General features: G+C 43.5%; 1 protein-coding gene across 4 annotated transcripts in view; it reads right to left on the bottom strand.

Moving 5' to 3' along the window:
- atad2b (ATPase family AAA domain containing 2B) overlaps positions 1-26,909 on the bottom strand; it is a 129,858-nt gene that overhangs the window by 63,967 nt on the left and 38,982 nt on the right. For 2 of the 4 annotated variants that reach the window (XM_031800745.1, XM_020454923.2), the window contains exons 20-24: positions 25,904-26,039; positions 21,985-22,181; positions 21,572-21,731; positions 16,765-16,887; positions 15,432-15,560 (exon numbers count right to left, since the gene is read on the bottom strand). In XM_031800745.1, the coding sequence (XP_031656605.1) occupies positions 15,432-15,560; positions 16,765-16,887; positions 21,572-21,731; positions 21,985-22,181; positions 25,904-26,039 (745 nt within the window). Of the gene's footprint in view, positions 1-10,368; positions 10,769-11,349; positions 11,407-11,650; positions 11,696-14,504; positions 15,013-15,431; positions 15,561-16,764; positions 16,888-21,571; positions 21,732-21,984; positions 22,182-25,903; positions 26,040-26,909 lie in introns of those variants that run through there. The other 2 variants (XM_020454925.2, XM_031800746.1) reach the window with 2 other exon arrangements.

Here is a 26,909-nt window from a genome sequence, read left to right as displayed (position 1 = left end):
GACAGACTTGTATAACAGTTATGTAAAAAAGCACAGACAGTGGATCCAGTTTAGTATTTATTTCTTTCAACTAATTTCACAGCTACTGTCTGCTACCATAAGGAACATCCATCCATACTGCTGTACCAACAAGCACTTTAAAAACATAAATCATGTAAAAACGGGTGATTCCCCCCCTGCTTACAATCTCTACTATGCTAATAGTGTCTATTATGCTACCTGGTGGTTCCGTAAAGCTGGAAATCTCCTCTGTGCACTCTGAAACATTTTATTTGGCAATATCCACTGACCAAGGGGGAAATGTGAATGTGAAAGGACCGGCGCTCATCATCTCCCAGCCCTGGACTGTTCCTTTGTAAATTCGAACTTTAAATGGATCCTAATCATTGTAAAATGGAAATACACTAATATATATACAGTTGAAGTCAGAGGTTTACATAGACTTTACCCAAATACATTTAAACTCAGTTTTTCACAATTCCTGACATTTAATCCTAGTAAATATTCCCCGTTTTAGGTCAGTTAGGATCACCAATTTATTTTAAGAATGTGAAATGACAGAATAATAGCAGAGAATGATTTATTTCAGTTTTTATTTCTTTCATCACATCCCCAGTGGGTCAGAAGATTACACACTCAATTATTATTGGTAGCATTGCCATTAAATGGTTTAACTTGGGTCAAACGTTTTGGGTAGCCTTCCACAAGCTTCCCACAATAAGTTGGGTGAATTTTGGCCCATTCCTCCTGACAGAGCTGGTGTAACTGAGTCAGGTTTGTAGGCCTCCCTGCACACCTTTTCAGTTCTGCCCACACATTTTCTATAGGATTGAGGTCAGGGTTTTATGATGGCCACTCCAATACCTTGACTTTGTTGTCCTTAAGCCATTTTGCCACAACTTTGGAAGTATGCTTGGGGTCATTGTCCATTTGGAAGAACCATTTGCGATCAAGCTTTAACTTCCTGACTGATGTCTTGAGATGTTGCCGGAGGGACTGGTGCACTTCACAAAATAGATAGCTTCATGAAGAAAAATTATATCCATAATTTTCCTTCTTCATGAAGCTATCTATTTTGTGAAGTGCACCAGTCCCTCCTGCAGCAAAGCACCCCCACAACATGATGCTGCCACCCTGTGCTTCACGGTTGGGATGGAGTTCTTCAGCTTGCAAGCCTCACCTTTTTTCCTCCAAACATAACGATGGAAATTACAGCCAAACAGTTCTATTTTTGTTTCATCAGACCAGAGAATATTTCTCCAAAACGTACGATCTTTGTCCCCATGTGCAGTTGCAAACCGTAGTCTGGCTTTTTTTAATGGAGGTTTTGGAACAGTGGCTTCTTCCTTGCTGAGCGGCCTTTCAGGTTAAGTCGATATAGGACTCGTTTTAATGTGGATATATATACTTTTCTACCCGTTTCCTCCAGCATCTTCACAAGGTCCTTTGCTGCTGTTCTGGGATTGATTTGCACTTTTCGCACCAAAGTTCGTTCATCTCTAGGAGCCAGAACACGTCTCCTTCCTGAGCGGTATGACGGCCGCTGCATACTATTGTTTGTACAGAGGAACGTGGTACCTTCAGGCGTTTGGAAATTGCAACCAAGGATGAACCAGACTTGTGGAGGTCTACAATTATTTTCTGAAGTCTTGGCTGACTTCTTTTGATTTTCCCATGATGTCAAGCAAAGAGGCACTGAGTTTGAAGGTAGGCCTTGAAATACATCCACAGGTACACCTCCAATTGACTCAAATTATGTCAATTAGCCTATGAGAAGCTTCTATAGCCATATCATTTTCTGGAATTTACCAAGCTGTTTAATTAAAGGCATAGTCAACTTTGTGCATGCACACTTCTGAAAAACTGGACTTGTGATGGTGAATTATAAGTGAAATAATCTGTCCGTACACAATTGTTGGAAAAATGACTTGTGTCATGCTCAAAGTAGATGTCCTAACCGACTTGCCAAAACTATATTTAGTTAACAAGAAGTTTGTGGAGTGGTTGAAAAATGAGTTTTAATGACTCCAACCTAAGTGTATGTAAACTTCAACTGTATAAAACACACACACATATACATACGTACGTGTAATATAGATATATATATATATATATATGTGTGTGTGTACATATTTATATATACACACACACTTCCATTCAAAAGTTAGGGGTCACATAGAAATGTCCTTGTTTGTCAAAGAAAAACATTTTTTTGCCCATTAAAGTAATATCAAATTGATCAGAAATACAGTGTAGACATTGTTAATGTTGAAACTGACTATTGTAGCTGGAAACGGCAGATTTTTTATGGAATATCTACATAGGCGTACAGAGGCCCATTATCAGCAACCATCACTCCTATGTTCCAATGTCATGTTGTGTTAGCTAATCCAAGTTTATCATTTTAAAAAGGCCAATTGATCGTTAGAAAACCCTTTTGCAATCATGTTAGCACAGCTGAAAACTGTTCTAATTAAAGAAGAAATAAAACTGTCCTTCTTTAGACTAGTTGGCCTTCTTCAGCATTTGTGGGTTTGATTATAGGCTCAAAATGGCCAGGAATAAAGTACTTTCTTCTGAAACTCGTCAGTCTATTCTTGTTCTGAGAAATGAAGGATATTCCATGCGAGAAATTGCCAAGACACTGAAGATTTCGTACAACGCTGTGTACTACTCCCTTCACAGAACAGCGCAAACTGGCGCTAACCAGAAAATAAATTAGAGTGGGAAGCCCCGGTGCACAATTGAGCAAGAGGACAAGTACATTTAGTGTGTCTAGTTTGAGAAACAGACTGGCAGATTCATTAAATAGTACCCGCAAAACACCAGTTTCAATGTCAACAGTGAAGAGACGAATCCGAGATGCTGGCCATCTAGGCAGAGTTCCTCTGTCCAGTGTCTGTTATTTTGCTCATCTTTAATCTTTTATTGGCCAATCTGAGATATGGCTTTTCTTTGCAACTCTGCCTAGAAAGCCAGCATCCCAGAGTCACCTCTTCTCACAAACACACACACAAAAGATTGGACACCTAGTCATTCTAGGGTTTTCCTTTAGCTTGACTATTTTCTACATTGTAGAATAATAGTGAAGACATCAAAACTATAAAATAAGACGCAGAACATTGTCGTCACCAAAAAAGTGTTAAATAAATCAAATGACATTTTATACATATCTGGTATTCTTCAAATTAGACACGTTTTTCCTGGATGACAGCTTGCACACTCTTGGCATTCTCTCAACCAGCTTCATGAGAAATGCTTTTCCAACAGTCTTGAATGAGTTCCCACATATGCTGAGCACTTGTTGACTGCTTTTCATTCACTCTGCGGTCCAACTCATCCCAAACCATCTCAATTGGGTTGAAGTCGGGTGATTGTGGAGGCCAGGTCATCTGATGCAGCACCATCACTCTCCTTCTTGGTTAAATAGCCCTTACATTTTTTCTTTCAACTTTATTTAACAAGGTAGGCCAGTTGAGAACAAGTTCTCATTTAAAACTGCGATCTGGCAAAGATAAAGCAAAGCAGTGCGACACAAACAACAGACTTACACATTGGATAAAACAAACGTATAGTCAATAACACAATGGAAAAACCTATATACAGTGTGTGCAAATGTAGTAAGATCACAGACTGGAGGTGTGTTGAGTCATGATCCTGTTCAAAAACAAAGTGATAGTCCCACGAAGCGCAAACCAGATGGGACAGCGTATCGCTAAAGAATGCTGTAGTAGCCATGCTAGTTAAGTGTGCCTTGAATTGTAAATGAATCAGTATCACCAGCAAAGCACCCCCGCACTATCACACCTCTTCCTCCATGCTTCACGGTAGGAACCACATATGCGCAGATCATCCGTTCACCTACACTGTGTATCAAAAATCTCACATTTGGACTCAGACCAAAAGGACAGATCTCCACCGGTCTAAATGTCCATTGCTCGTGTTTTTTAGCCCAAGCAAGTCTCTTCTTCTTATTGGTGTCCTTCAGTGGTTTCTTCGCAGCAATTCGAACATGAAGGCCTGATTCACGTAGTCTCTTCTGAACAGTTGATGTGTCTGTTAGCATTTATTTGGACTGCAATCTGAGGTGCAGCAGAGCAAACTCTGGGTCTTCCATTCCTGTGGTGGTCCTCATGAGAGCCAGTTTCATCAGAGCGCATGATGGTTTTTGCAACTGTACTTGAAGCTTTCAAAGTTCTAGAAATTTTCCAGATTGACTATGTCTGAAAGCAATGATGGACAGTCATTTCTCTTTGCTTATTTGAGCTGTTCTTGCCATAATATGCACTTTGTCTTTTACCAAATAGGGCCATCTTTTGTATCCCACCCCTACCTTGTCACAACACAACTGATTGGCTGAAACGCATAGAGGAAAGAAATTCCACAAATGTACATTTAACAAGGCACACCAGTTAATTGAAATGCATTCCAGGTGACGACCTCATGAAGCTGGTTGAGAGAATGCCAAAGAGTGTGCAAAGCGGTCATCAAGGCAAAAGAACCTTTGAAGAACCTCGAATATAACATGTATTTTGTTTGTTGAAAAATGTTGTGGTCACTACATGATTACATGTGTGTTATTTCATAGTTTTGATGTTTTCACTATTATTCTACAATGTAGAAAATAGTATAAAGAAAAACCCTTGAATGAGAAGGTGTCCAAACTTTTGACTGGTACTGAATATCTATACACACAAAACTATGTGGACACCCCTTCAAATTAGTCCACACAGCCATGCAATTTCCATAGACAAACATTGGGAGTAGAATGGCCTTACTGGAGAGCTCAGTGATCTGGAGTGATGAATCACGCTTCCCCATCTGGAACTCTGACTGACGAATCTGGGTTTGGGGGATGCCAGGAGAACGCTACCTGCCCCAATGCATAGTGCAAACTGTAAAGTTTGGTGGAGGAGGAACAATGGTCTGGGGCTGTTTTTCATGGTTCGGGCTAGGCCCCTTAGTTCCAGTGAAGGGAAATTTTAATGCTACAACATACAATGATATTCTAGACAATTCAGTGCTTCTAACTTTGTGGCAACAGTTTGGGAAGGCCCTTTCCTGTTTCAGCATGACAATGCTCCCATGCACAAAGCGAGGTCCATACAGAAATTGTTTGTCAAGATTGGTTTGTGGAAGAACTTGACTGGCCTGCACAGAGCCCTGACTTCAACCCCCGACTGCAAACCAGGCCTTATCGCCCAACATCAGTGCCCGACCTCACTAATGCTCGTGGCTGAATGGAAGCAAGTCCCTGCAGCAATGTTTCAACATCTAATGCCTACATACTCAACTGGCGGACAGCAGAGCGGATCCCGACCCAGAACGGGGTTTGTTAGTACGTCGATAAATTACATTATCCATCCGGACCATTGCCACCTAGGAAATGTGTGACCTGATTTTCTCAAATAGTACTTGAATACCCCTGATCTAGTGGAAAGCCTTCCCAGAAGAGTGGAGGCTGTTATAGCAGCAAAGAGGGGACCAACTCCATATTAATGCCCATGATTTTGGAATGAGATGTTCAACTAGGTGTCCACATACTTTTGTGCATGTAGTGTACACAGCTCCTTACACCAAAATACTCTTCTCCTTAACACGAGTCCTTGTGATATGTGTGCGTGTGTCCCTTGAGAGGCCTGTGGGTCAGCTGGTCTTGTTTAGTAGGTAGCAGCAGCTGGGGTACAGCATGCCTGGATGAGCATACAAACTACCTCTGTCAGGATCCACATGTTCTCACACACACACACGCGCCTCCAGCAAGGTGAGGAGGACTACTTCACCGGTCTGCACCACTAGTGCAGGAAAAAGTCCAGGAAAAACACATGTTTTCCATAATCATGTTTTTTGGGAACATATGCATACTGGATACAAGGTCATCCACATTGGATAGGTAAAGCATATGGGTTTCCAGGTGGGGGGGATAGGAAAATACATACTTTTCTCCCATTTCATGCATACTGAGCACAACTCTGAGCTCCAACTTTGGAGCTCTTTACTTGACCAGAGCAATACTTGTACAGACAGTGACAGTAGAGCTCGAGGACAAATCCTTGGCATTCAACGGAAAGGAAAGGCTGAGAACGTTTTTGTTCCAAGTGTGTATTCTTTCAGAATGTACACATTAGAAATACTATGTCTGTATTTACTTCACCTCAACTATATCGTCAAGAAGGAAAGAAAGCGTTTACTTAGGAAATAAATTAAATGCTGTCTTTGCTCATCAAGGTCTTCATTTGGATTGGCAGGCAGGGGACAATACAATAAGGGTAGAGAGAGGAGGAGAGAAAAGGATGGTTGTTTCCACAGAGGTGAATGGAGACTGAGGCAGAACGGGAAAGAGCGAACAGGCAGGAAGTAACACATTCAGCCTCCAGTGGGCTGTCGCCTTGGGCTCCACATTGACTGACGTGGAGGACACACAAAGCTAACACCTGACTAGTCCTTTTTCTACACTCACATTTCCTCCCATTGGGCCGCAGTGTTGTTGTTGGTGAATCTGTTGAAATTCTAAATTGTTGTATCAGGAGTTATGTGCATGCTTCCACAAATAAAAATACAGACACTTCTAATGCAGATTGAGAGTGTAAATGGATTTGGTTACTCGTCGTAAGGGCGAATTCAACACTGAAGGCGGAGGGAAAATGCATTAGCTTGAACTCTATACAGGCCTTATTGCACGCCATTTTACAACCTACAGATTTAAATAAATTGTGAAAAGTGCTATTATTGTAACAGCGTTGTTGAATCATGCCAGAAGAGTGTTCTCCTTGAATCATGTTGGAGTTCATAGAATATTGCTCAAAAAAGAAAAAAAGAAGAGCTAATGGGCTCTCCAATCACGGCTAAAAAGGGACACCTCACCGCTAGACACTACTTGGGGTGTTTTTCCAGTTTACCTGCATAATTATGAGCGATGAGAGGGTGTTTCAGACATAATTATGCCCTATAGCTAGATGGATTTTTTAATTTTCATGACGGGAGAGTTCATCCAATGACGTCACTGGTTGATTGAGCCTGCTTTCTGATCTAAAAATGAATCAAGTCATGTTTTGTAGCAATTATTGTGGCCTTTGTGTTTCGCCAATTGTGTGATCACGCAGGCAGCGAGTAGATATCGTTGTCCTTTGTCCTAAATAGACCTATGGACTTTTCTCAACGACATTCCCATTTATCAGGACATTGCAGCACATCAAGGTTGATTCAATTTCCCTGGCTTTCTAAAGACTACTGCCTGCCGGGAGCCACACTTCCTTGATCCCACACTCGAAGGCAGGCTTTATAAACAAGAGTGTTACTCGTTTAGAAGAGCTATGTTACAGTGCACTGAGATTGCTAAATAATTTGGCTGCTTCTGAGAATTCCACTTTCCAAGAAGAGCTGGCTGACTACATTTTTTTTTTTTTTTTTTACATTCTTTCACATAAGAACATACAGTCCTATTTATTTGAGCCAGAAGACACAAAAAGGAGTTGACAGCTGGGGATAAAAAATAATTGCGAGACTAGCAAGCATTTGCAGCCTAGACAAGCTGGACCAGGACAAGTAGTGCATTTGGAAAGAATTCAGACCCCTTGTCCTTTTCTACATTTTGTTACATGACGGCCTTATTCTAAAATGTATGAAATAGTCCCCCCCCCCAATCAATCTACACACAATGCCCCATTATGACAAAGCAAAAACAGGTTTTTAGATATTTTTGCAAATGTATAGAAAAGTAAAATGTAAAAATATTCATATCACTTTTACATAAGTACACAGACCCTTTACTCAGTTCTTTGTTGAAGCACCTTTGGCAGCGATTACAGCCTCGATGCTTCTTGGGTATGACGCTACAAGCTTGGAACACCTGTATTTGGGGAGTTTCTCCCACTCTTCTCTGCAGATCCTCTCAAAGCTCCCTTCATCTTTCCCTCAATCCTGACTAGTCTCCAAGTCGCTGACGCTGAAAAACATCCCCACAGCATGATGCTGTCACCGCCATGCTTCACAGTATGGATGGTGCAAGGTTCTCCTGACGTGACGCTTGGCAATCATGCCAAAGAGTTCAATCTTGGTTCATCAGACCAGAGAATCTTGTTTCTCATGATCTGAGAGTCCTTTAGGTGCCTTTTGGCAAACTCTAAGTGGGCTGTAATGTGCCTTTTACTGAGGAGTGGCTTCTGTCTGGCCACTCTAGCATAAAAGCCTGATTGGTGGAGTGCTGCAGAGATGGTTGTCCTTTTGGAAGGTTCTCCCATCGCCACAGAGGAGCTCTGTCAGAGTGACCATTGGGTTCTTGGTCACCTCCCTGTCTAAGACACTTCTCCCCCGATTGCTCAGTTTGGCTGGGCGGCCAGCTTTGGGAAGAGTCTTGGTGGTACCAAACTTCCATTTAAGAATGATGGAGGCCACTGTGTTCTTTGGGACCTTCAATGCTGCAGACATTTTTTGGTACCCTTCCCCAGATATGCCTTGACACAAGCCTGTCTGAGCTCTACGGACAATTCCTTCGACCTCGGTGTGGTTTTTGCTCTAACATGTACTGTCAACTGTGGGACCATATATAGGACAGGTGTGTGCATTTCCAAATCATGTTCAATCAATTGAATTTACCACAGACGGACTCCCATGAAGTTGTATAAACATCAAGGATGATCAATGTAAACAGGTTGCACCTGTGCAAACATTTCTAAAAACCTGTTTTCGCTTCATTAGGGGGTAATGTGTGTAGATTGATGAGGAAATGTGAATTTAATCTGTTTTAGAATAAGGCTGTAACGTAACAAAATGTGGAAAAGGGGGCCTGAATACTTTCCGAATGCACTAAGTTGTTTTGCTGTCGGTAGCTAGCTAGCTAGCAATATAAGCTCTTTTTTTACGAGGCAGTGTTGTTTAGTACAGTACAATTGTGATCGATTCTAGCTAGCTGTATTTGCTATACCTAAAATGTACTGTAGTCTAACGTTATAGCTAGCTAGCGGAGAGTAAAGGAATGACTTTGGCTTGACAAATCAATCCTGGAGTAACTATACCAGTGTGTTGTAGCTAGCTGGTTAACGTATGTCTGTGAGATGTCTGACTCTACACCATGCTGCTACAGTATGAATACAGACGGCACACAACAATTGCCCATGAATGAGTAATAGCGTTCGTCTTTCTCTCACAGACAACACCACTTGGATACAAAGAAGTTGATGACTCAAGAGATGTGAAAGGTCCCATAACAACAAACTCCCTTTGTATCAAATTGTCTCCGAACACCTCACTGCACCACCAAAAACACATCATATGCTAGTGTTCCCTTTGTAGAACTGTTAAGCGTTAGTGGTATATTTTTCTTGTACTGTATATATATATGTCATACATTACACAACAGGAACAGTTATGGCAAACTCACCTTGGTATCCAGAGCAAATAAACTTTGTCTTGAATACAAGCAATATCTACTTTTTTGCTATATTGACACCAATATACAGTTTTGTTACATGTTTACTTGCCAACAAATTAAAGTTTAAGTGATAAACCAACTACCTGAATAATTTGTTTCAGCAGTAAGACTGAAGCAACTTCATCCTAATATATATAGTGAACAAAAATATGAACCCAACTTCTAAAGTGTTGGTCCCATGTTTCATGAGCTGAAATAAAAGATCCCAGAAATGTTCCATATGCACAAAAATATTATTTCTCTCAAATGTTGTGCAGAAATGTGTTTACATCCCTGTTAGTGAGCCTTTCTCCTTTGCCAAGATAATCCATCCACTTGACAGGTGTGGCATATCAAGAGGTTGATTAGAGAGCATGATCATTACACAGGTGCACCTTGTGCGGGGACAATAAAAGGCCACTAAAATGTGCAGTTCTCTCAACACAATGCTGCAGATGTCTCAAGTTGAGGGAGCATGCAAATCGGCATGCCGACTGCAGGAATGTCCACCAGAGCGGTTTCCAAATAATTTAATGTTCTCTCTCTACCATAAGCAGCCTCCAACATCGTTTTATAGAATTTGGCAGTACGTCCAACCGCAGACCACATGTAACCAGGACCTTCACATCTGGCTTCTTTACCTGCGGGATCGTCTAAGACCACCGACCCAAACAGCTGATGAGACTGAGGAGTATTTCTGTCTGTAATTAAGCCTTTGTGAGGAAAAACATATTCTGATTGACTGGGCCTTGCTCGCCAGTGGGTGGGCCTATGCCCTCCCAGGACCACCCATGGCTGCACCCCTTCCCAGTCATGTGAAATCCATCAATTAGGGCCTAATGAATTTATTTCAATTGACTGATTTCCTTTGAGCTGTAGCTCAGTAAAATCTTTGAAATTGTTGCATTTATATTATTGTTCAGTATACATTTCATAAACATAATGAAGTGATCAAGAAGTTGAAGTCAACAGTTTATTGGTTTCTGATGCTGCTGGAAACACTTAGTCGCTTGTAAAATATATTATACAAAACACTTATATACAGCTAGCAATATATACACCACAATGCAGTTGTGACCATAGTACAACATCAGTCTAACTGAATACGTATGTTGTGTTGATTGAACGTTCCAAGTATGTTCCTGAATGTTTTTCAGCTGGTGAACTTCTTCTTGTGTTGGTTTAGCTGGCTTTGGCGCTGTGGCGATGTTGAGTTTGGGGGGGCTGCAACTCTGGCTCCTTGTAGAAAACTCTCTGGTCTTTCCTGCAATCCACAGCCAGGTGAACAAGCCTCATACACTTTCTTTACCACTCACTGCTTCGACCTATTGCAGAAGATGTGTTTGTACTGCAGGTCTCCTGGAAAGACATTGAGGCAGGTCATGAGGATGTGTAACCATAAAATAAACCAGGTTCCTCTGTAAAAAAGAAGAAAAGGAACAGTAGACTGGTGTGTGTTTTATTATACTCAATCAATAAATGGGGCTTTGCTGGGCTGTTAGCAAAGATGTGAACGTTTGAAGGGTGCTTGACTTGTAGACGGTCTAGTTGTCTTATTGTGTATGAGCACCTGTAGTTGTGCTGTTGAGGAGAGCACTGCCAACAATCGAGTGAATAGGCTAGAAGAGTATACTAACAGCCCCTCTCTCCCCCATGCCAAAGAATTGACTGCAAGGGTGGGAATAGTTTGAGGAACACTTGTGTATTGGTGATATTTATCATGTCAATAGGTCATGCATACTAACCTTTACACAATACCCACACCAACCCCTCCCTTTCTACAATTTAGACTTCAACCCTTGCATCGACCAAGTTGTAGCCTACTTGTAAACACACCAACTATGACAAGATACAGACCATGTCAAAGCCTAGCTCCAGTAGATGTATTTGCTCATCATGGAGTCACAGAAAGGTTTAGTTGATTTTAGAAGGTGACTTACACTAGTTCCTGGTGCTGAGCTTGATGTTGATGCCTCTGCAGATGATGGGATCGGACTCTAAAAAGAACACAGCTAGTCACGTTAGCTAGCTAACTAACTACAGCAGAGGCTAACAGTTAACCAATGTAACCTAACAATGCTTATATTAGCTTGCAAAGTTACAAATCATGTCTCCAGTAGCAGCCGGCTAATTACATTGGAATATAGCCAGCATATTATTGAAGCTAGCTAGCTAGATTTTGGTTTTGATTAACAAATGTAGCTCTCTAGCTTGTTAGCTAGGTAACGTTAACTATCTTACCATGTTGTCTTGCAGCGCTGATGTTGGCTGATGGGATGCCTTCCTCTTCGAAGTGAGGGGAAAAATCAATAGAATAACATTCCCTTTGAAAGTATGATGATATGGCAAACCCATCAACTGGGGTTGATGGGGTTTCCATTTAACATTGCAAGTCAACTTAAAGCTGAATGAAAAGCTAACAACTTGCAAAGCTCTGTATATAGAACCCTAGAGCTAATGCAAGACATTTTACAAGAACACTATATTGGGAGTATAACTGAACAGCAGACCTACAGCGAATGGTGTTAACATGAGCATGCAGGATTTACAAGGTACATGCATAAATCGTCCCAAGTTTGCCCAAGTCAAAGACAGTCAACACACATAGTTGCTAGAAACAGGAGGCGTATAAATGGAAACAGATGAGTGAATAATGGATTAGGGGAAGGTACAGTGGGTGAACTCTTCTCCATATTCTCCTGTCAGAGTTCTTAATATGAACACAGCAGGGCCCTGGGCTGCCACAGCCTAACCAGCCAGGTGATGGCTCTCTGGCCAGGAGCTGGGCTGCCACAGCCTAACCAGCCAGGTGATGGCTCTCTGGCCAGGAGCAGTGGGTCCAGTAACTGCCTATTCCCCATATAGCCTAGCACACTACATGGCCCATCCTAAACAGGTGGCCTAATGGCTCTAGTCTGGAGCTCAAACATCTACAACTAGTGCACTACTTCCGACCAAAGTCACATAGTCACTATAGGGAATAGGGTCCGCTGAAGCCCCTGGGTAGAATTGGTTTACCCTCATTCAATCATAACCTTTGCTGATGGAGTTGCACCAAGACACTGATCCAAGGGCAGCTTTGTGTTTTCAGCCTAGAAACATGAGGCGTATGATTTTTATTTTATTTTACCTTTATTTAACTAGGCAAGTCAGTTAAGAACAAATTCTTATTTTCAATGACTGCCTAGGAACAGTGGGTTAACTGCCTGTTCAGGGGCAGAACAACAGATTTGTACCTTGTCAGCTCGGGGGTTTGAACTTGCAACCTTCCGGTTACTAGTCCAACACTCTAACCACTGCTACCCTGCCGCCCCGGTAGCGGGACACAGGAGAGTGAATTATGGGTTTGGTAAATGCATGTACAGAAACGTTATTTCTATGTGTATTCACACAGTGTCTAGTGGTAACTTCAGCAGCAGTCTCTCCGGGTAAGTCCTGGAGGGCAGTGGAGTATGCAAGGTTCTGTCATATTTATCTCAACACCTAATTGATTCCCCCCGATCAATTAATTGGACATGTCACAGAAGTGCTCCAGGTGAGAATTGGTTGCCAATTACTTTCTCTCAAATAATTAATTACCAGAGCTAATTAATTAAGTTCTGGAGCGTGGAGATAAGTTCTGGGACACGGTGATAACCTGAATTCCCTGGAGCGGCAGAATTAGTGACCGACATGTGAAGCACTTTGGCTCCTGATATAAAGAAGGGATACACTAATGGTGGGAGCCTCCATTTGCCCATTTAACTTCCTTGATTTGGTCGGACAGTCGAAACTTGACTACTTCTGAATGCAATTCAGAATCACAACCACTTCAAACCCCTCAGGTTATTAATAGCAAATGTACCAATATCAACACTGTTAGAGGATTGACTGAGGTCATACGTGGCTGTAGCTGATTGTGTTGAATACACCCACACAACAACAACAAGAGCTTCAAGTGTTTGGATTAAAAAGGAAGAAAAACCATCTCATTGACTACTGCATGCATTTAGTCAATGACATGAAAGGCCTCAGGTTATTGGAAATAAATGTGATGGCGCAAACAGAGGATTGACAGCAGTCAAAGAAGACTGGTCCATCGTAACCAAACCTGGTTGTGTTTATGCCGTGTACTGTGCTTACAGTGTATAAGCAAAGGCCTATAAAATCACACGGTCAGAAAAAAAAAAATAGAAGAAATTTAACACATCAATCCAAATCCACACTGTAAACCCTGGATCATATTCATGAAAAGGTGCTGTACATTAAATCCATTGTGGCTACTCGCCTCCTACACCCAGATTAGGGCGATAGACCAAATTAATTGATGTTTTAGCGCGATATTCCAAATGCCTGTATTGCAAGAATAAAGGTTTATGTTGTTTTTATGCACCTTTAGGTCTTTTTGGTGCTCTGTATGCTGCTGAAGTGGATTCAACAAGTGACATCAATAAAATATCATAGACTGACCAGGTGAAAGCTATGTCATGGAAAGGGCAGGTGTTCCTAATGTTTTGTACACTCAGTGTATAACATGAATCACACATTTTTTTATTTAATTAGGCAAGTCAGTTAAGAACAAATTCTTATTTACAATGACGACCAACCCCGGCCAAACCCGGACGATGCTGGGCCAAATGGGACTCCCGATCACGGCCGGTTGTGATACAGAATGGAATCGAACCAGGGTCTGTAGTGACGCATCTAGCACCGAGATGCAGTGCCTTAGACCGCTGTGTCACTTGGGAGCCCAAGTTAGAAAGCAATAGAAATATGGTTTAATAATCGTCCAGCCCTAACCCAGATGAATCATTAACAGTAAGCTAGAAGTTAAAATAGACAGGCACACACACTACTAATGATGGAAAAGGGAATCGCTCATCTCAAAGACTGCTGGTTTACACACACAGCAGGAGGCCTATAACCGGTGTCTCTAGAGAGACTAGCGCCATCGTGTGGCAGAACAGAGTATTGCAGTGAAGCAACATTAGTCCAATATTTCATTTTTATTTAACATTTATTTAACTAGGAAAATGAGTTAAGAAAAAATTCTTATTTTACAATGACGGCCTACCCCGGCCAAACCCTCCCTTAGCCAAGACGACGCTGGGCCAATTGTGCACTACAGAACCAGGGTCTGTAGTGACGCCTCTAGCACTGAGATGCAGTGCCTTAGAACGCTGCGCCACTCATTCGTGTGGGCGTGATGCCATTTATATTTGTGGTGATTGTGAACCTACATATTCTGAAACTGAAATAATACTTATAGGCAAATCTTCGAGGTAGGCCTAAGCTGTGGGGGGGACACCAGTTGGTAACTAGGCTGAACTTGGTCATCACGGCAGCAGATTTAAAATCACAGAGGAACTGAAGTAAACTCATACTTGGACTATCAATCTCCTTAATTCAGACAGACACCAATGCAGAGGACACCCCCCCCGGTTGTCAGTGCTACACGCAGGTAAGGACCTGTTCTGTCTGCCCCCTGCCCTGCGTGGGAACCTGGCGGTGACAGCAGGAGGCTGTGGAATTCCTCTGCGGCGTGGTCACGGTCCGCACAGCACTGAAGACGACGTCTCTAATGGAGGCTGCCCACTGCGCTGCTCCTCTACTGTAGAGTGTGACTGGAGCGAGAGAGTGTGTGTATGTGTGTCTGTGTAAGCAGGAGTATTTGAGGCATCCAACTGGGTTGCTACAACGCGGAGCACAGTTACTCTGTATGGTTTCTTGTGTGTGTTGTGTTAACGCGGGAGGCCTCCCCTCTGTGGGATGATGGTTCCGTAATCAGCTAAATGGCCTGATTCTAAATGCCTTGAACCCAGATACCACTACACACACACACACACACAACTGAATCACATCTCTAATGACAGAAGGGACTGGGTATTAGCGCTCCGTTCTTTAGGACCCTGTGCGGTGTTGTGTTTTAACTGTGCTCTGGGTGGTGTGTGTGTGTTTTACAAGCATTTCACTACACCTGCAATAACATCTGCTAAAAATGTGTCTGTGACCAATAAAATGTGATTTGATTTGTTGTACTCACTGCTGCTGCAGTGCTGCTTGTCGATGGTCTGTCCCTGAGTGCTGTTTCCAGCATTCTCCTCTACAGCCGGCTTCCTGGTGGTTACCACGGCAGCCAGGGGGACAGACGGCAAGGCCGGAGTCTGGAGGTCTGCAGATAACACACCAGATCAATTAACACACACACACACTGAAGGGGATGTAAGTGTACAGACAGACACTGAGACAAAACAGCATTCATCGATTGATGAATCCAAATAACTAGAATCCAGTGGACAACTTCATGTACTTTGGTCTGTGCGTTTGTGTGTGTGTGCATCAGAGTGCCTCTAAATGTCCCGGTGAGTCAGGCTGTCTGAATAAGAGGAATAAATGTGAGGTATCAAACCAACGTCAGGGAGCAGACATTTCCATTCTAACACACTGATACTTAGCACACACACACTTCTCCGACTCCAGGTCAGAGCAATATAATCCCAGATGAGGTTTAGCTGATGCAACCCAACACCAGGCGATCCAACAGCACAAACTGATACCTTCAGCATTTCTCACTGCTGAATTCCCTGTCAGACAGCTAACTTCTGCTCCTAAAATATTCATGTGTGTGTGTGTGTGTGTGTGTGTGTGTGTGTGTGTGTGTGTGTGTGTGTGTGTTGTCTTTCTGAGAAAGGAGACTTTTAGCCTTAACGGTTAAGATGAAAAGGTTGGAAAATCTCTTATGCGGTAAGAGTGTATCGCCCTGCACACAACCCGTTCTCCCTTTTCCCTCCACCCCCCATTCCAGCACTATCACAGGAGGGGCTTGCCTCAGTTATGCACAATATGTGCAGTGTGTGTAGATTTTTACATTATCCGGTTTGTGTGTTTGTGTGTGTGTGTGATGGCGTGTGCGTGTGATTGCACATGGTTGAGCATGTGTGATTGTGTGTGTAGAATCAAGCAGCATATGTACATGTTGTATAACCAATTACCTATGACTACTAATACTGTCCCTCTATCCTCCTTGTACATGTGCACTAATTAGTTTGTTTGTGCATGACAGTCTCTCTTGACTTTACATATGAATAAATGATTGGATCCCATTAGAGGCTAGTTATGTAATCGCCAATCACCCTGGAGCAGTGAACACACTGTTGACTAGTGGAACATCATGAGCTACTACATATACCCATAGGGCGGTGCACAATGGACCACGCACCGTCCGGGATAGGGGTGGGTTTGGCCGGGGTAGGCTGTCATTGTAAATAGGAATTTGTTCTTTACTGACTTGCCTAGTTAAATAAAGGTTCAATTAAATAAACATAGTATAGCACCTTGGAATATAACACCACTCCCTCTGTGTGTGTGTTCCTCACCCCTCTTTCTGTGCGACTCCTTGATGTCCTCACAAATGCGGTGGAACTCAGGGTCGAGCTCTGAGGCCAGCATGGCGTGGGCCGTGTCTTTTAGACTACATGCTCTGTGGCGGATGATCTTATCTGGAGGGAGAGAACAGACTGACATGAACACACACATTATATGAACACACACATTGGCATTGTAGAAACATTACAGCAACAGTTTAAATGACTTCGCCCTGTAGAGTCATATGACAGCTCTTATTATTATCATCATATAATTCATTCCTTCGTCTCCCTGCCTCTGACCCTCACTAGCCTTGCCTCTCACAACCCTCCCTCTGCTGGACACAACACAAACTGCTGGCTGTGTTGCTGTCTGGCCCCCAACACTGGGCACAAGGGATTATACTGTTCTCTCACTGTTTGGATGGAGACAAAAGAGCTGCCTTTGGTGGTGACTTCGGAGACAAGCCTCAGGAATACAGTCAATCTTATCCTCCCTTCTCACAAAGACACACATATTGAATATCTAAACACAGACAGAGACCGGCACACACCTTCCCTCTAACATAATCAAATCTTGTTTTATCCTAAAAGGCAAATGTCTGAGGGAAAAATAATATGAGCAGCAAAGAAGATGAGACGTATTTGCACTCGTGTGTGTCCACGTGTGTGTTTGCACTCGTGTGTGTCCACGTGTGTAAACAGATGTCCTGCTCTCATTATGCCACCCAACCAACAGGTACAGACAGAGGTCCAGAGGTCACCATCTGACAGCTTCTAACCACTAATTAAAAGACGGCCTAATTGCAGCAGTGTGTATGTGTGTGTATCGGTACTATTCGTCTGTCAGAGTGTGAGGTGACAGGGTGCAGGGTGAGTGTTGAGTGGAAGTCTGTTCCATTATCGAACCCTGTCACTTCTGTGGAGAACTGACAAGGACATTCCGCCACCTCCCGGGTGCTGTGTAGACCGAGTTTGTTGGCTGTGAGTTTGACAATGTTTGGGCGTTTTCCTCTAGAGGTGGAGCGGGTTTGACAGTGTAGAGTGGATAGATTTGGTTTTCTAACATAATGAAGTGAGAGAAACGCAGGGGAAAAAGACATTCCTGCAAGACTGTAGAGGACAGCCTCAGCTTTGACTCCAAACAGAGGGAGAGGAGGAGAAAGATGAGAACAGAAAGAGGGGAAGTAGAAGAGGCACGATAAACCAACCAATTATCGACCATACGAGGCAGGGGCATCAGTTGGGTAAGGCAGATTTGCAGACACCATACCCTAGCTCAAGACCAAAAAATGTCAAAGAAGGCTACAAAATAGTCGACTAACATCATCTTACTGGCACCAGGGGAAACCGCAGCGCATCTTACTGGCACCAGGGGAAACCGCAGCGCATCTTACTGGCACCAGCGGAAACCGCAGCGCATCTTACTGGCACCAGCAGACCGGTGAGTGCACATATTCCCTGCCTTTATCATTGGATCAGTATGACTGGAAAGTTTTGGGGGGACAATAACTTTCTCCTACAGGCTAGAAGGACATCATATTTGCGTCTCCCATTTTCATAAGACTAGATTAGATGGTTGCATTCAAGACAAGGTCGTTTTACATTTGTCAGTGTCAGCAGAGTAGGCTCCACATTCTGTCTCCAGTCATATAAAGTGTAGCAGAACTGCATGGAATGTGTTCATAAAAGACCACATTTTTCACATGCAAAGAAAGAAGAAACATCTCTGATTAGGCCTACTCTGTCACTATGTGCTCAGGCATGCATTGTTCAGAACTGTGTTTTGCTAACAGTGATTGAGATATATTAGCCTAAATTATGACTACGCAATCTACTCATGACATTAGAAATAGTAGCCCATCTTAAATTAGTCTGCAAATGTGATGATAGAAGTTGCAATTTTAAGGTGAAAAATGGATGTCTATTTGAAGTCGGCCTTGTTGTGACTTGAGTGTGTACTATGCATTTATTTCACATTCCAGTGGAAGTTCTGTTCCACAAGTAAATTAGTCCATTTATGATGAGGTTTAGTAGTGGTTGGCATTGTATATGCTGTTCCACAGACCTTTAAACCTAATATTGCGTGAAAATGTCATACCCTATGTTTAGCTGAACTGACACCACCGTTCGCAGGCATTTGGCTGATATAGTTCATTACAATAAGTAGCTCATACTAGAGAAATATGAAGTAAAATTAAATAGGTTTGCTCATATGGATGCTTGTTAATGGGACAATGGACTGCTAGAACCATCAAACTAACAAAATTGGTCAATTTATGATAACCACATTCCATTCAGTCACGAGAGCATTAGTGAGGTCGGGCATTGATGTTGGGCGATTTGGCCTGGCTCGCAGTCGGCGTTCCAAGTCTTCCAAAAGGTGTTTGATGGGGTTGAGGTCAGGGATCTGTGCAGGCCAGTCAAGTTCTTCCACACCCATCGACAAACCATTTCTGTATGGACCGCGGTTTGTGCACGGGGGCACTGTCATGCTGAAACAGGAAAGGGCCTTTCCCAAACAGTTACCACAAAGTTGGAAGCACAGAACTCTAGAATGTCATTGTATGCTGTAGCGTTAAGATTGAGCTCCAGAGTGGCGCAGCGGTCTAAGGCATTGCATCTCAGTGCTAGAGGCGTCACTACAGAACCTGTAATTGCGACAGACGATTTTTAGGAACTTCAGTACTTGGCGATCCTGTTAGCTAAACTTGTGTGGCTTACCGCTTCGTGGTTGAGCCGTTGTTGCTCCTAGACGTTTCCACTTCACAATAACAGCACTTACAGTTGACCAGGGCAGATTTTATAAACCGGTCAGCAATGGGTGTGGCAGAAATGGCCTAATCCACTGATTTGAAAAGGGTGTACACATACTTTGGTGATGTAGTATATATAGGTGTGTTTCAAAAAGCCATCAAGTCTGAGAAAACTCCAAAATGATCAAATGTGATTGCACTGGGCTGGACTCTATTCCCAGGGACACTAGAGGATGGAGTCACGTACTAGGTTTACTTATTAAAACTCCTTAAATTGCATTTTCCCCCTTTAGTGCATCCTTTTGTGGCCACTGCATTTAAACAAATGACAGGGGCTCTCCACCTGCCTTTCGGTTACTGGCCCAATACTCTAACCACTTGGCTACCTGCCGTGTGTGTGTGTGCGTACGTGCAAGTAAATCTACATTTAACTGAGTAGCAAGCCGTTAGAAATTACCTTCTTTGGTTTAGTGGGCGCACAGATTTACAGTATCCCAGGGAGATTAATTTGAATTGATTGGTTGTCAGGTCCTCAGTCTCTAGGCTTCCATCGCTATGGCTTTCAATTATTGCCACAGCATAGTTATTCCATTGTGACAGACACAGAGGGAACTTCAGTTTTTCCCACAGTGTGGGAATTATTCATAAGCCTGAATCCATACATACAACTTTTACTTTCACGTAAGCACCAACACAGCCCGCGTGTTTAAATAATGTATGCTATTCTAATTGATTTGACAATACTTTTTTCGCAAGTCTTCAACTGCGTGGGATTGTGTGTGTGAGACTGTGTGCACGTGGCCCCTGCTTCTCAGGGTGTGTGGGTAGTAATGTAGTGTAGTGTGTGTGAAGTGCTTTTTCCTTTTATCTGGCTACACTGGCAGTAACAGTGGTGCAGAGGATGAGGTTGAGATAAAAATGGATTGAAATGGGCCACTGAGAAACAAAAATATTCTCATGCAGATGCAGCTTTGCAGAGAGAAACAGCAGAGATATTAAGCTGGGGCGATGATAGTTTTAGGGGGTTCTGTCTCACTGTGCATATGATTTCAAGTTGAGTGACGAAAGAAAACCAATTCCAAGTTGTCACTGCCTTGGAGCACTTTCATAAATCATAATGAATAAGACTCATATCTACTACATCTAATTACTTTTGTCACAGTCAAATGTATCAGATGAATAGCTGGGATTTAAATTCTCCTGTGTCATCGTACATGGGTAAAGTGTTAAGTGAATGGAAACGGCAGCAGAAGATAGTACTGATAATTGCTGGTGTGTGACTGTGATTAAACAATGTTTAGGTTGGTTCGAGACAAGACAGAGCTAGTCTTCACTAGATAAGCCTTGCATGCCACTATGTTGCATAGCTGCAGCGTACTAATAACGTAAGTCTGAGAAACTGACACCGAATCACTCAAGACTGACAAGCTAGGCACATCCCCGGTTGGATCTACAAGCTAGGCACATCCCCGGTTGGATCTACAAGCTAGGCACATCCCCGGTTGGATCTACAAGCTAGGCACATCCCCGGTTGAATCTACAAGCTAGGCACATCCCCGGTTGGATCTACAAGCTAGGCACATCCCCGGTTGGATCTACAAGCTAGGCACATCCCCGGTTGGATCTACAAGCTAGGCACATCCCCGGTTGGATCTACAAGCTAGGCACATCCCCGGTTGGATCTACAAGCTAGGCACATCCCCGGTTGGATCTACAAGCTAGGCACATCCCTGGTTGGATCTACAAGCTAGGCACATCCCTGGATCTACAAGCTAGGCACATCCCTGGATCTACAAGCTAGGCACGTTCCCAAATGTGGATGTCTCCATAATTATGTTACTACTGACTTATGTTGCTGGTAACATTACCAGTAGCATACATTGTTAGTCCCGAGAGGTGCACCAGATGAGCTATATATGTAAACAATGGGTCCCAAATGGCACCCTATTCCTTTCATAGCGCATTACTTTTGACCAGACCAGGCCCTGGTCAAAAGTAGTGCACTATGAAGGGAATAGGGTGCCAGTAGGGCATAGCCAAAACCTGAATCTCTCCATGTGTACCTGAGGGGTCCTTGTCAGGGTTGTACTCCAGGGCATTGCTGCAGATCAGGTCTATGTCCACCAGGAAGTCATTAGCCGTCAGGTATTTATGGGTGTCTATCTTTGTCATGACAGTAGACAGATCCATGGGCTGACGGATCACCTCCAGGTAGTCTGACACCTAAAAGGAGTCACAGTCATCACAATTTAAACTGCTATTGACTCCATTTAAATCAAAAGAGAAATTGGTTCAGCAGTGTCAATTCACTACAATCAGTGCAACACTCAAATGGAGACAAGAGGTGAGAGGGGCAGAAAGGACTCAATTCACAAAGCAACTTTTCTAGGGTGGCACATGCCCATCTTTCTATTACCATCTACTGAGTTATGCTACCATATCTACAACAACAAGCCATCTATGTGTTGTTGCCCACCTCCTCAATGTCGACAGGTTTGCTGAAGATGTTGAAGCGTTTGTCTACGGCAAGGCGCCTGGTGACGTCCCTGAGGAACAGACGCAGCTCTCTCAGAGTGTTCTCCTCCTGGTCAGCCAGACGACGCTGCTCCTCGGGGGAGAGAACCCTGGCGTCCAGGGTCTCCGCTACCGGTAGCACCTCCTCACACTGCAGAGCTAGAGAGGGGGGGGGGGGGGGTTAGAGAGTGGGCCCCCCTTCAGATCTTCTACTCTCAGCTGATCCATGGGGGAAAGCTGAGGTGAGAACCACAGGCGAGGGGGAAACACAGAATTGATTTCTTTCTAAACACATCATCATCCCATCAGCAAAAACCCTGAACCCCCAAGTCTCTGGCCCACAGAGTGATAAATGTGATGAATTCCAAATCAATCTCTAACCCCTGTAGATGTGAAATGATTGGGAAGGAAGAGTGGGAAAAGGAGAAGGATTGGACAACAATATGGAAGTTGTCTGCCATTCTGAAACTGAAAATTCTACCCTGCCTCACCCTCTTCGCCTCAGGCAGTGATAGTCCTGCTTCACTTTAGCATTAGCATCATCTTCCGTCCTGCTTACTAACGATCAACTGTGAATGTAATTATGGGTAATAGTGCTGGGTTTATAGCGGGCTCCCTCTCTCCCCTTGTTTCTCCCCAGTCTCCCTCACACTTCTACAAGCAGCTCCTGATGGAAGTAGGGCTGCTGTTTTATTCAGGGGGAACCCCCGGAGAGGACAGAGTGGGGGACCTCACACACACGTTTTAGAACACCTACTAATTCAAGGGTTTCTTTATTTTTACTATAACTTTCAAGGCAAAGGGTGACTACTTCTTTGGTTTTATATACACATACACTGCTCAAAAAAATAAAGGGAACACTAAACTAACCCATCCTAGATCTGAATTAATGAAATATTCTTATTAAATACTTTTTTCTTTACATAGTTGAATGTGCTGACAACAAAATCACGCAAAAATTATCAATGGAAATCAAAATTATCAACCCATGGAGGTCTGGATTTGAAGTCACACTCAAAATTTAAGTGGAAAACCACACTACAGGCTGATCCAACTTTGATGTAATGTCCTTAAAACAAGTCAAAATGAGGCTCAGTAGTGTGTGTGGCCTCCACGTGCCTGTATGACCTCCCTACAACGCCTGGGCATGCTAGAGATGAGGTGGCGGATGGTCTCCTGAGGGATCTCCTCCCAGACCTGAACTAAAGCATCCGCCAACTCCTGGACAGTCTGTGGTGCAACATGGCGTTAGTGGATGGAGCGAGACATGATGTCCCAGACGAGCTCAATTGGATTCATGTCTGGGGAACGGGCGGGCCAGTCCATAGCATCAATGCCTTCCTCTTGCAGGAACTGCTGACACACTCCAGCCACATGAGGTCTAGCATTGTCTTGCAGTAGGAGGAACCCAGGGCCAACCACACCAGCATATGGTCTCACAAGGGTTCTGAGGAGCTCATCTCGGTACCTAATGGCAGTCAGGCCATTGATTTGATTTGGCAGTCAGGCTACCTCTGGCGAGCACATGGAGGGCTGTGCGGCCCCCCAAAGAAATGCCACCCCACACCATGACTGACCCACCGCCAAACCGGTCATGCTGGAGGATGTTGCAGGCAGCAGAACGTTCTCCACGGCGTCTCCAGACTGTCACGTCTGTCACAGGTGCTCAGTGTGAACCTGCTTTCATCTGTGAAGAGCACAGGGCGCCAGTGGCGAATTTGCCAATCTTGGTGTTCTCTGGCAAATGCCAAACGTCCTGCACGGTGTTGGGCTGTAAGCACAACCCCCACCTGTGGATGTCGGGCCCTCATACCACCCTCATGGAGTCTGTTTCTGACCATTTGAGCAGACACATGCACATTTGTGGCTTGCTGGAGGTCATTTTGCAGGGCTCTGGCAGTGCTCCTCCTGCTCCTCCTTGCACAAAGGCGGAGGTAGCGGTCCTGCTACTGGGTTGTTGCCCTCCTACGGCCTCCTCCACGTCTCCTGATGTACTGGCCTGTCTCCTGGTAGCGCCTCCATGCTGTGGAAACTATGCTGACAGACACAGCAAACCTTCTTGCCACAGCTCGCATTGATGTTCCATCCTGGATGAGCTGCACTACCTGAGCCTCTTGTGTGGGTTGTAGACTCAGTCTCATGCTACCACTAGAGTGAAAGCACCGCCAGCATTCAAAAGTGACCAAAACATCAGCCAGGAAGCATAGGAACTGAGAAGTGGTCTGTGGTCACCACCTGCAGAACCACTCCTTTATTGGGGGTGTCTTGCTAATTGCCTATAATTTCCACCTGTTGTCTATACCAATTCGCACAACAGCATGTGAAATGTATTGTCAATCAGTGTTGCTTCCTAAGTGGACAGTTTGATTTCACAGAAGTGTGATTGACTTGGAGTTACATTGTGTTGTTTAAGTGTTCCCTTTATTTTTTTGAGCAGTAATATATATATATATATATATAGTAGAATAGTGAAGACATCAAAACTATGTTGCTACTTGTAGTAACCAAAAAAGTAGCCACCCTTTGTCTTGGCGGCTTTGCACACTCTTGGCATTCTCTCAACCAGCTTCACCTGGAATGCTTTTCAAACAGTCTTGGAGTTCACACATATGCTGAGCACTTGTTGGATGTTTTTCCTTCACTGTGCAGTCCGTCTCATTCCAAACCATCTCAATAGTGGTTTCTTTGCAGCAATTCGACCATGAAGGTCTGATTCACACAGTCTCCTCTGAACAGCTGATGCTGAGATGTGTCTGTTACTTGAACTCTGTGAAGCATTTATTTGGGCTGGTAACTCTAATGAACGTATCCTCTGCAGCAGAGGTAAGTCTGGGTTTTCCTTTCGTGTGGCGGTCCTCACACCAGTTTCATCATCGCACTTGATGGTTTTTGCGACTGCACTTGAAGAAACTTTCAAAGTTGCTGAAATTTACCGTATTGAATTACCTTCATGTCTTAAAGTAATGATGGACTGTCATTTCTCTTCGGTTATTTGAGCTGTTCTTTCCATAATATGGACTTGGTCTTTTACCAAATAGGGCTATCTTCTGTATCCCCCCCTACCTTGTCACAACACAATTGATTGGCTGAAACGCATTAAGGAAAGGAATTCCACAAATTAACTTTTAACAAGGCACACCTGTTAACTGAAATGCATTCCAGATAACTACCTCAAAGCTGGTTCAGAGAATGCCAAGAGTGTGCAAAGCTGTCATCAAGGCAAAGAGTCAGACCGCAGAGAAGGAAAAGCAGCCAACAAGTGCTCAGCATGTGGGAACTCCTTCAAGACTGTTGGAAAAAAACATTCCAGGTGACGCTGGTTAAGAGAACGTCAAGCGTGTGGGTAAATGTGTGTGTGTACGTGTGGGACCCCTGCTTTGCATCAATGAGGATGCTGCGATCGACGCTGCTTTATTTCCATTTGAAAGCCACGGTGTACAGCTCATTTACACTGAAAAGGAACAGAGGGGGGAAAAAAGGAGGCTGGAGCAGAGTATAGGGATGTTAATGGTAGGGGAGGTTGGGGAGTGTCGTAGAGGGAGATGTGAGAGAGATGGGAGTACTACAGGTGCTGTTACGACTAGTCAGCCCTCCTGTTACATTCTTACTAAGCCATAGAATGTATATTTTCCACGTGAAGGAAAAATTAAAGGACTCAAGAGCACAAAGAGAAATTGAGCTGTACAGTGGTTTGAGCAATGTGTGTGTCAGGAGAGGAAACGGAAAGACAAGATGAAAGATTCAGAAGGTACACTGAAATTCCCATTCCAATTTGGTTGACTTTGGGAAATAACTGGAATTTAAATGGAATTGACCCAACCCTGGTGTGTGTGTGTGTGTGTAATAACCTGTAAGCCTCTGTGTGTGTGAATGCATAGTACCTGTATGTCTCCTGGGTAGCGATGCTCTAGCAGCCTGTACCAGTAGCAGGTCAGTGAAGAACCTTCGTCTGTCCTCCTCTCCAGGTGGAGACAGACTGACCACCTCTCCGTACGTCCTCTGGAACATCAACTTCACCTGGGAGAGACAACATCTCCACTGTATGAACACAACTGTAGAAACAGCTCAGTTCCACTATATCCAATGGATTTGTGCCTGGTGTATGGGATCAGAATATTTGTATTAGATTTGTCCAGACTTGGTGTTGAGGGAAAAGCCAATGTAATATTGAAGACAATTGTTTTGAAGTGTCAAGGTCAGTAGCAGTAGACAGATGTTGAATGAATAAAAGGTGGTAGGACAGTGCCTCCAGCCCATTAAACAAAAGTTTGCCCACGTTGTCATAAAGTTAAGTTGGGAGCACGTACTATACATAGCAATGTGTGGGTTCTTGTCTTTATCTGTAAAACAATACCACAGTAATATATGATCCTGCTTCATTCACCACCTGTTGCCTTGTTACTGTTGAGCCACTCACTTTCTACAACTTTACTTTTCAAAGTTCAAAGATTAAATTAGCGGTTCCCAAAGGAGCTACACAAAGCCGGGATGGAGCAAACATCAATATTATGCCACAATGAGAAATGCTGAATTTCAGATAAAGGATAAACACAAAGATGTGTTCCATGAAGAGGATCGATGGGGTTTTTGATATTGACCGTCAATGTTAGCTTGTCAGTCTGTCTAGCTGCTACAACAAGACCGCGGGTGGGTGGGTGTGTGTGTGTTAGACAAGTTTAATCTTCGTCTCTCCCGAGCCCGTACGGGAGCTGTAGCGATGAGACAAGATAGTAGCTACTAAAAAACAATTGGATACCACGAAAATTTGGGAGAAAGGGGGGTAAAATGTATTTTCAAAATATATATTTTTTTTATTAAAAAATCTTAACAGAATTATTTCACAATACTGACTACGGATCAGATCCTAGAGAAATACTACCACCTACG

The sequence above is a fragment of the Oncorhynchus kisutch genome, linkage group LG21, assembly GCF_002021735.2.
Source record: "Oncorhynchus kisutch isolate 150728-3 linkage group LG21, Okis_V2, whole genome shotgun sequence".
Lineage (NCBI taxonomy): Eukaryota > Metazoa > Chordata > Actinopteri > Salmoniformes > Salmonidae > Oncorhynchus > Oncorhynchus kisutch.
This window is presented reverse-complemented; position numbering and strand designations above follow the sequence as displayed.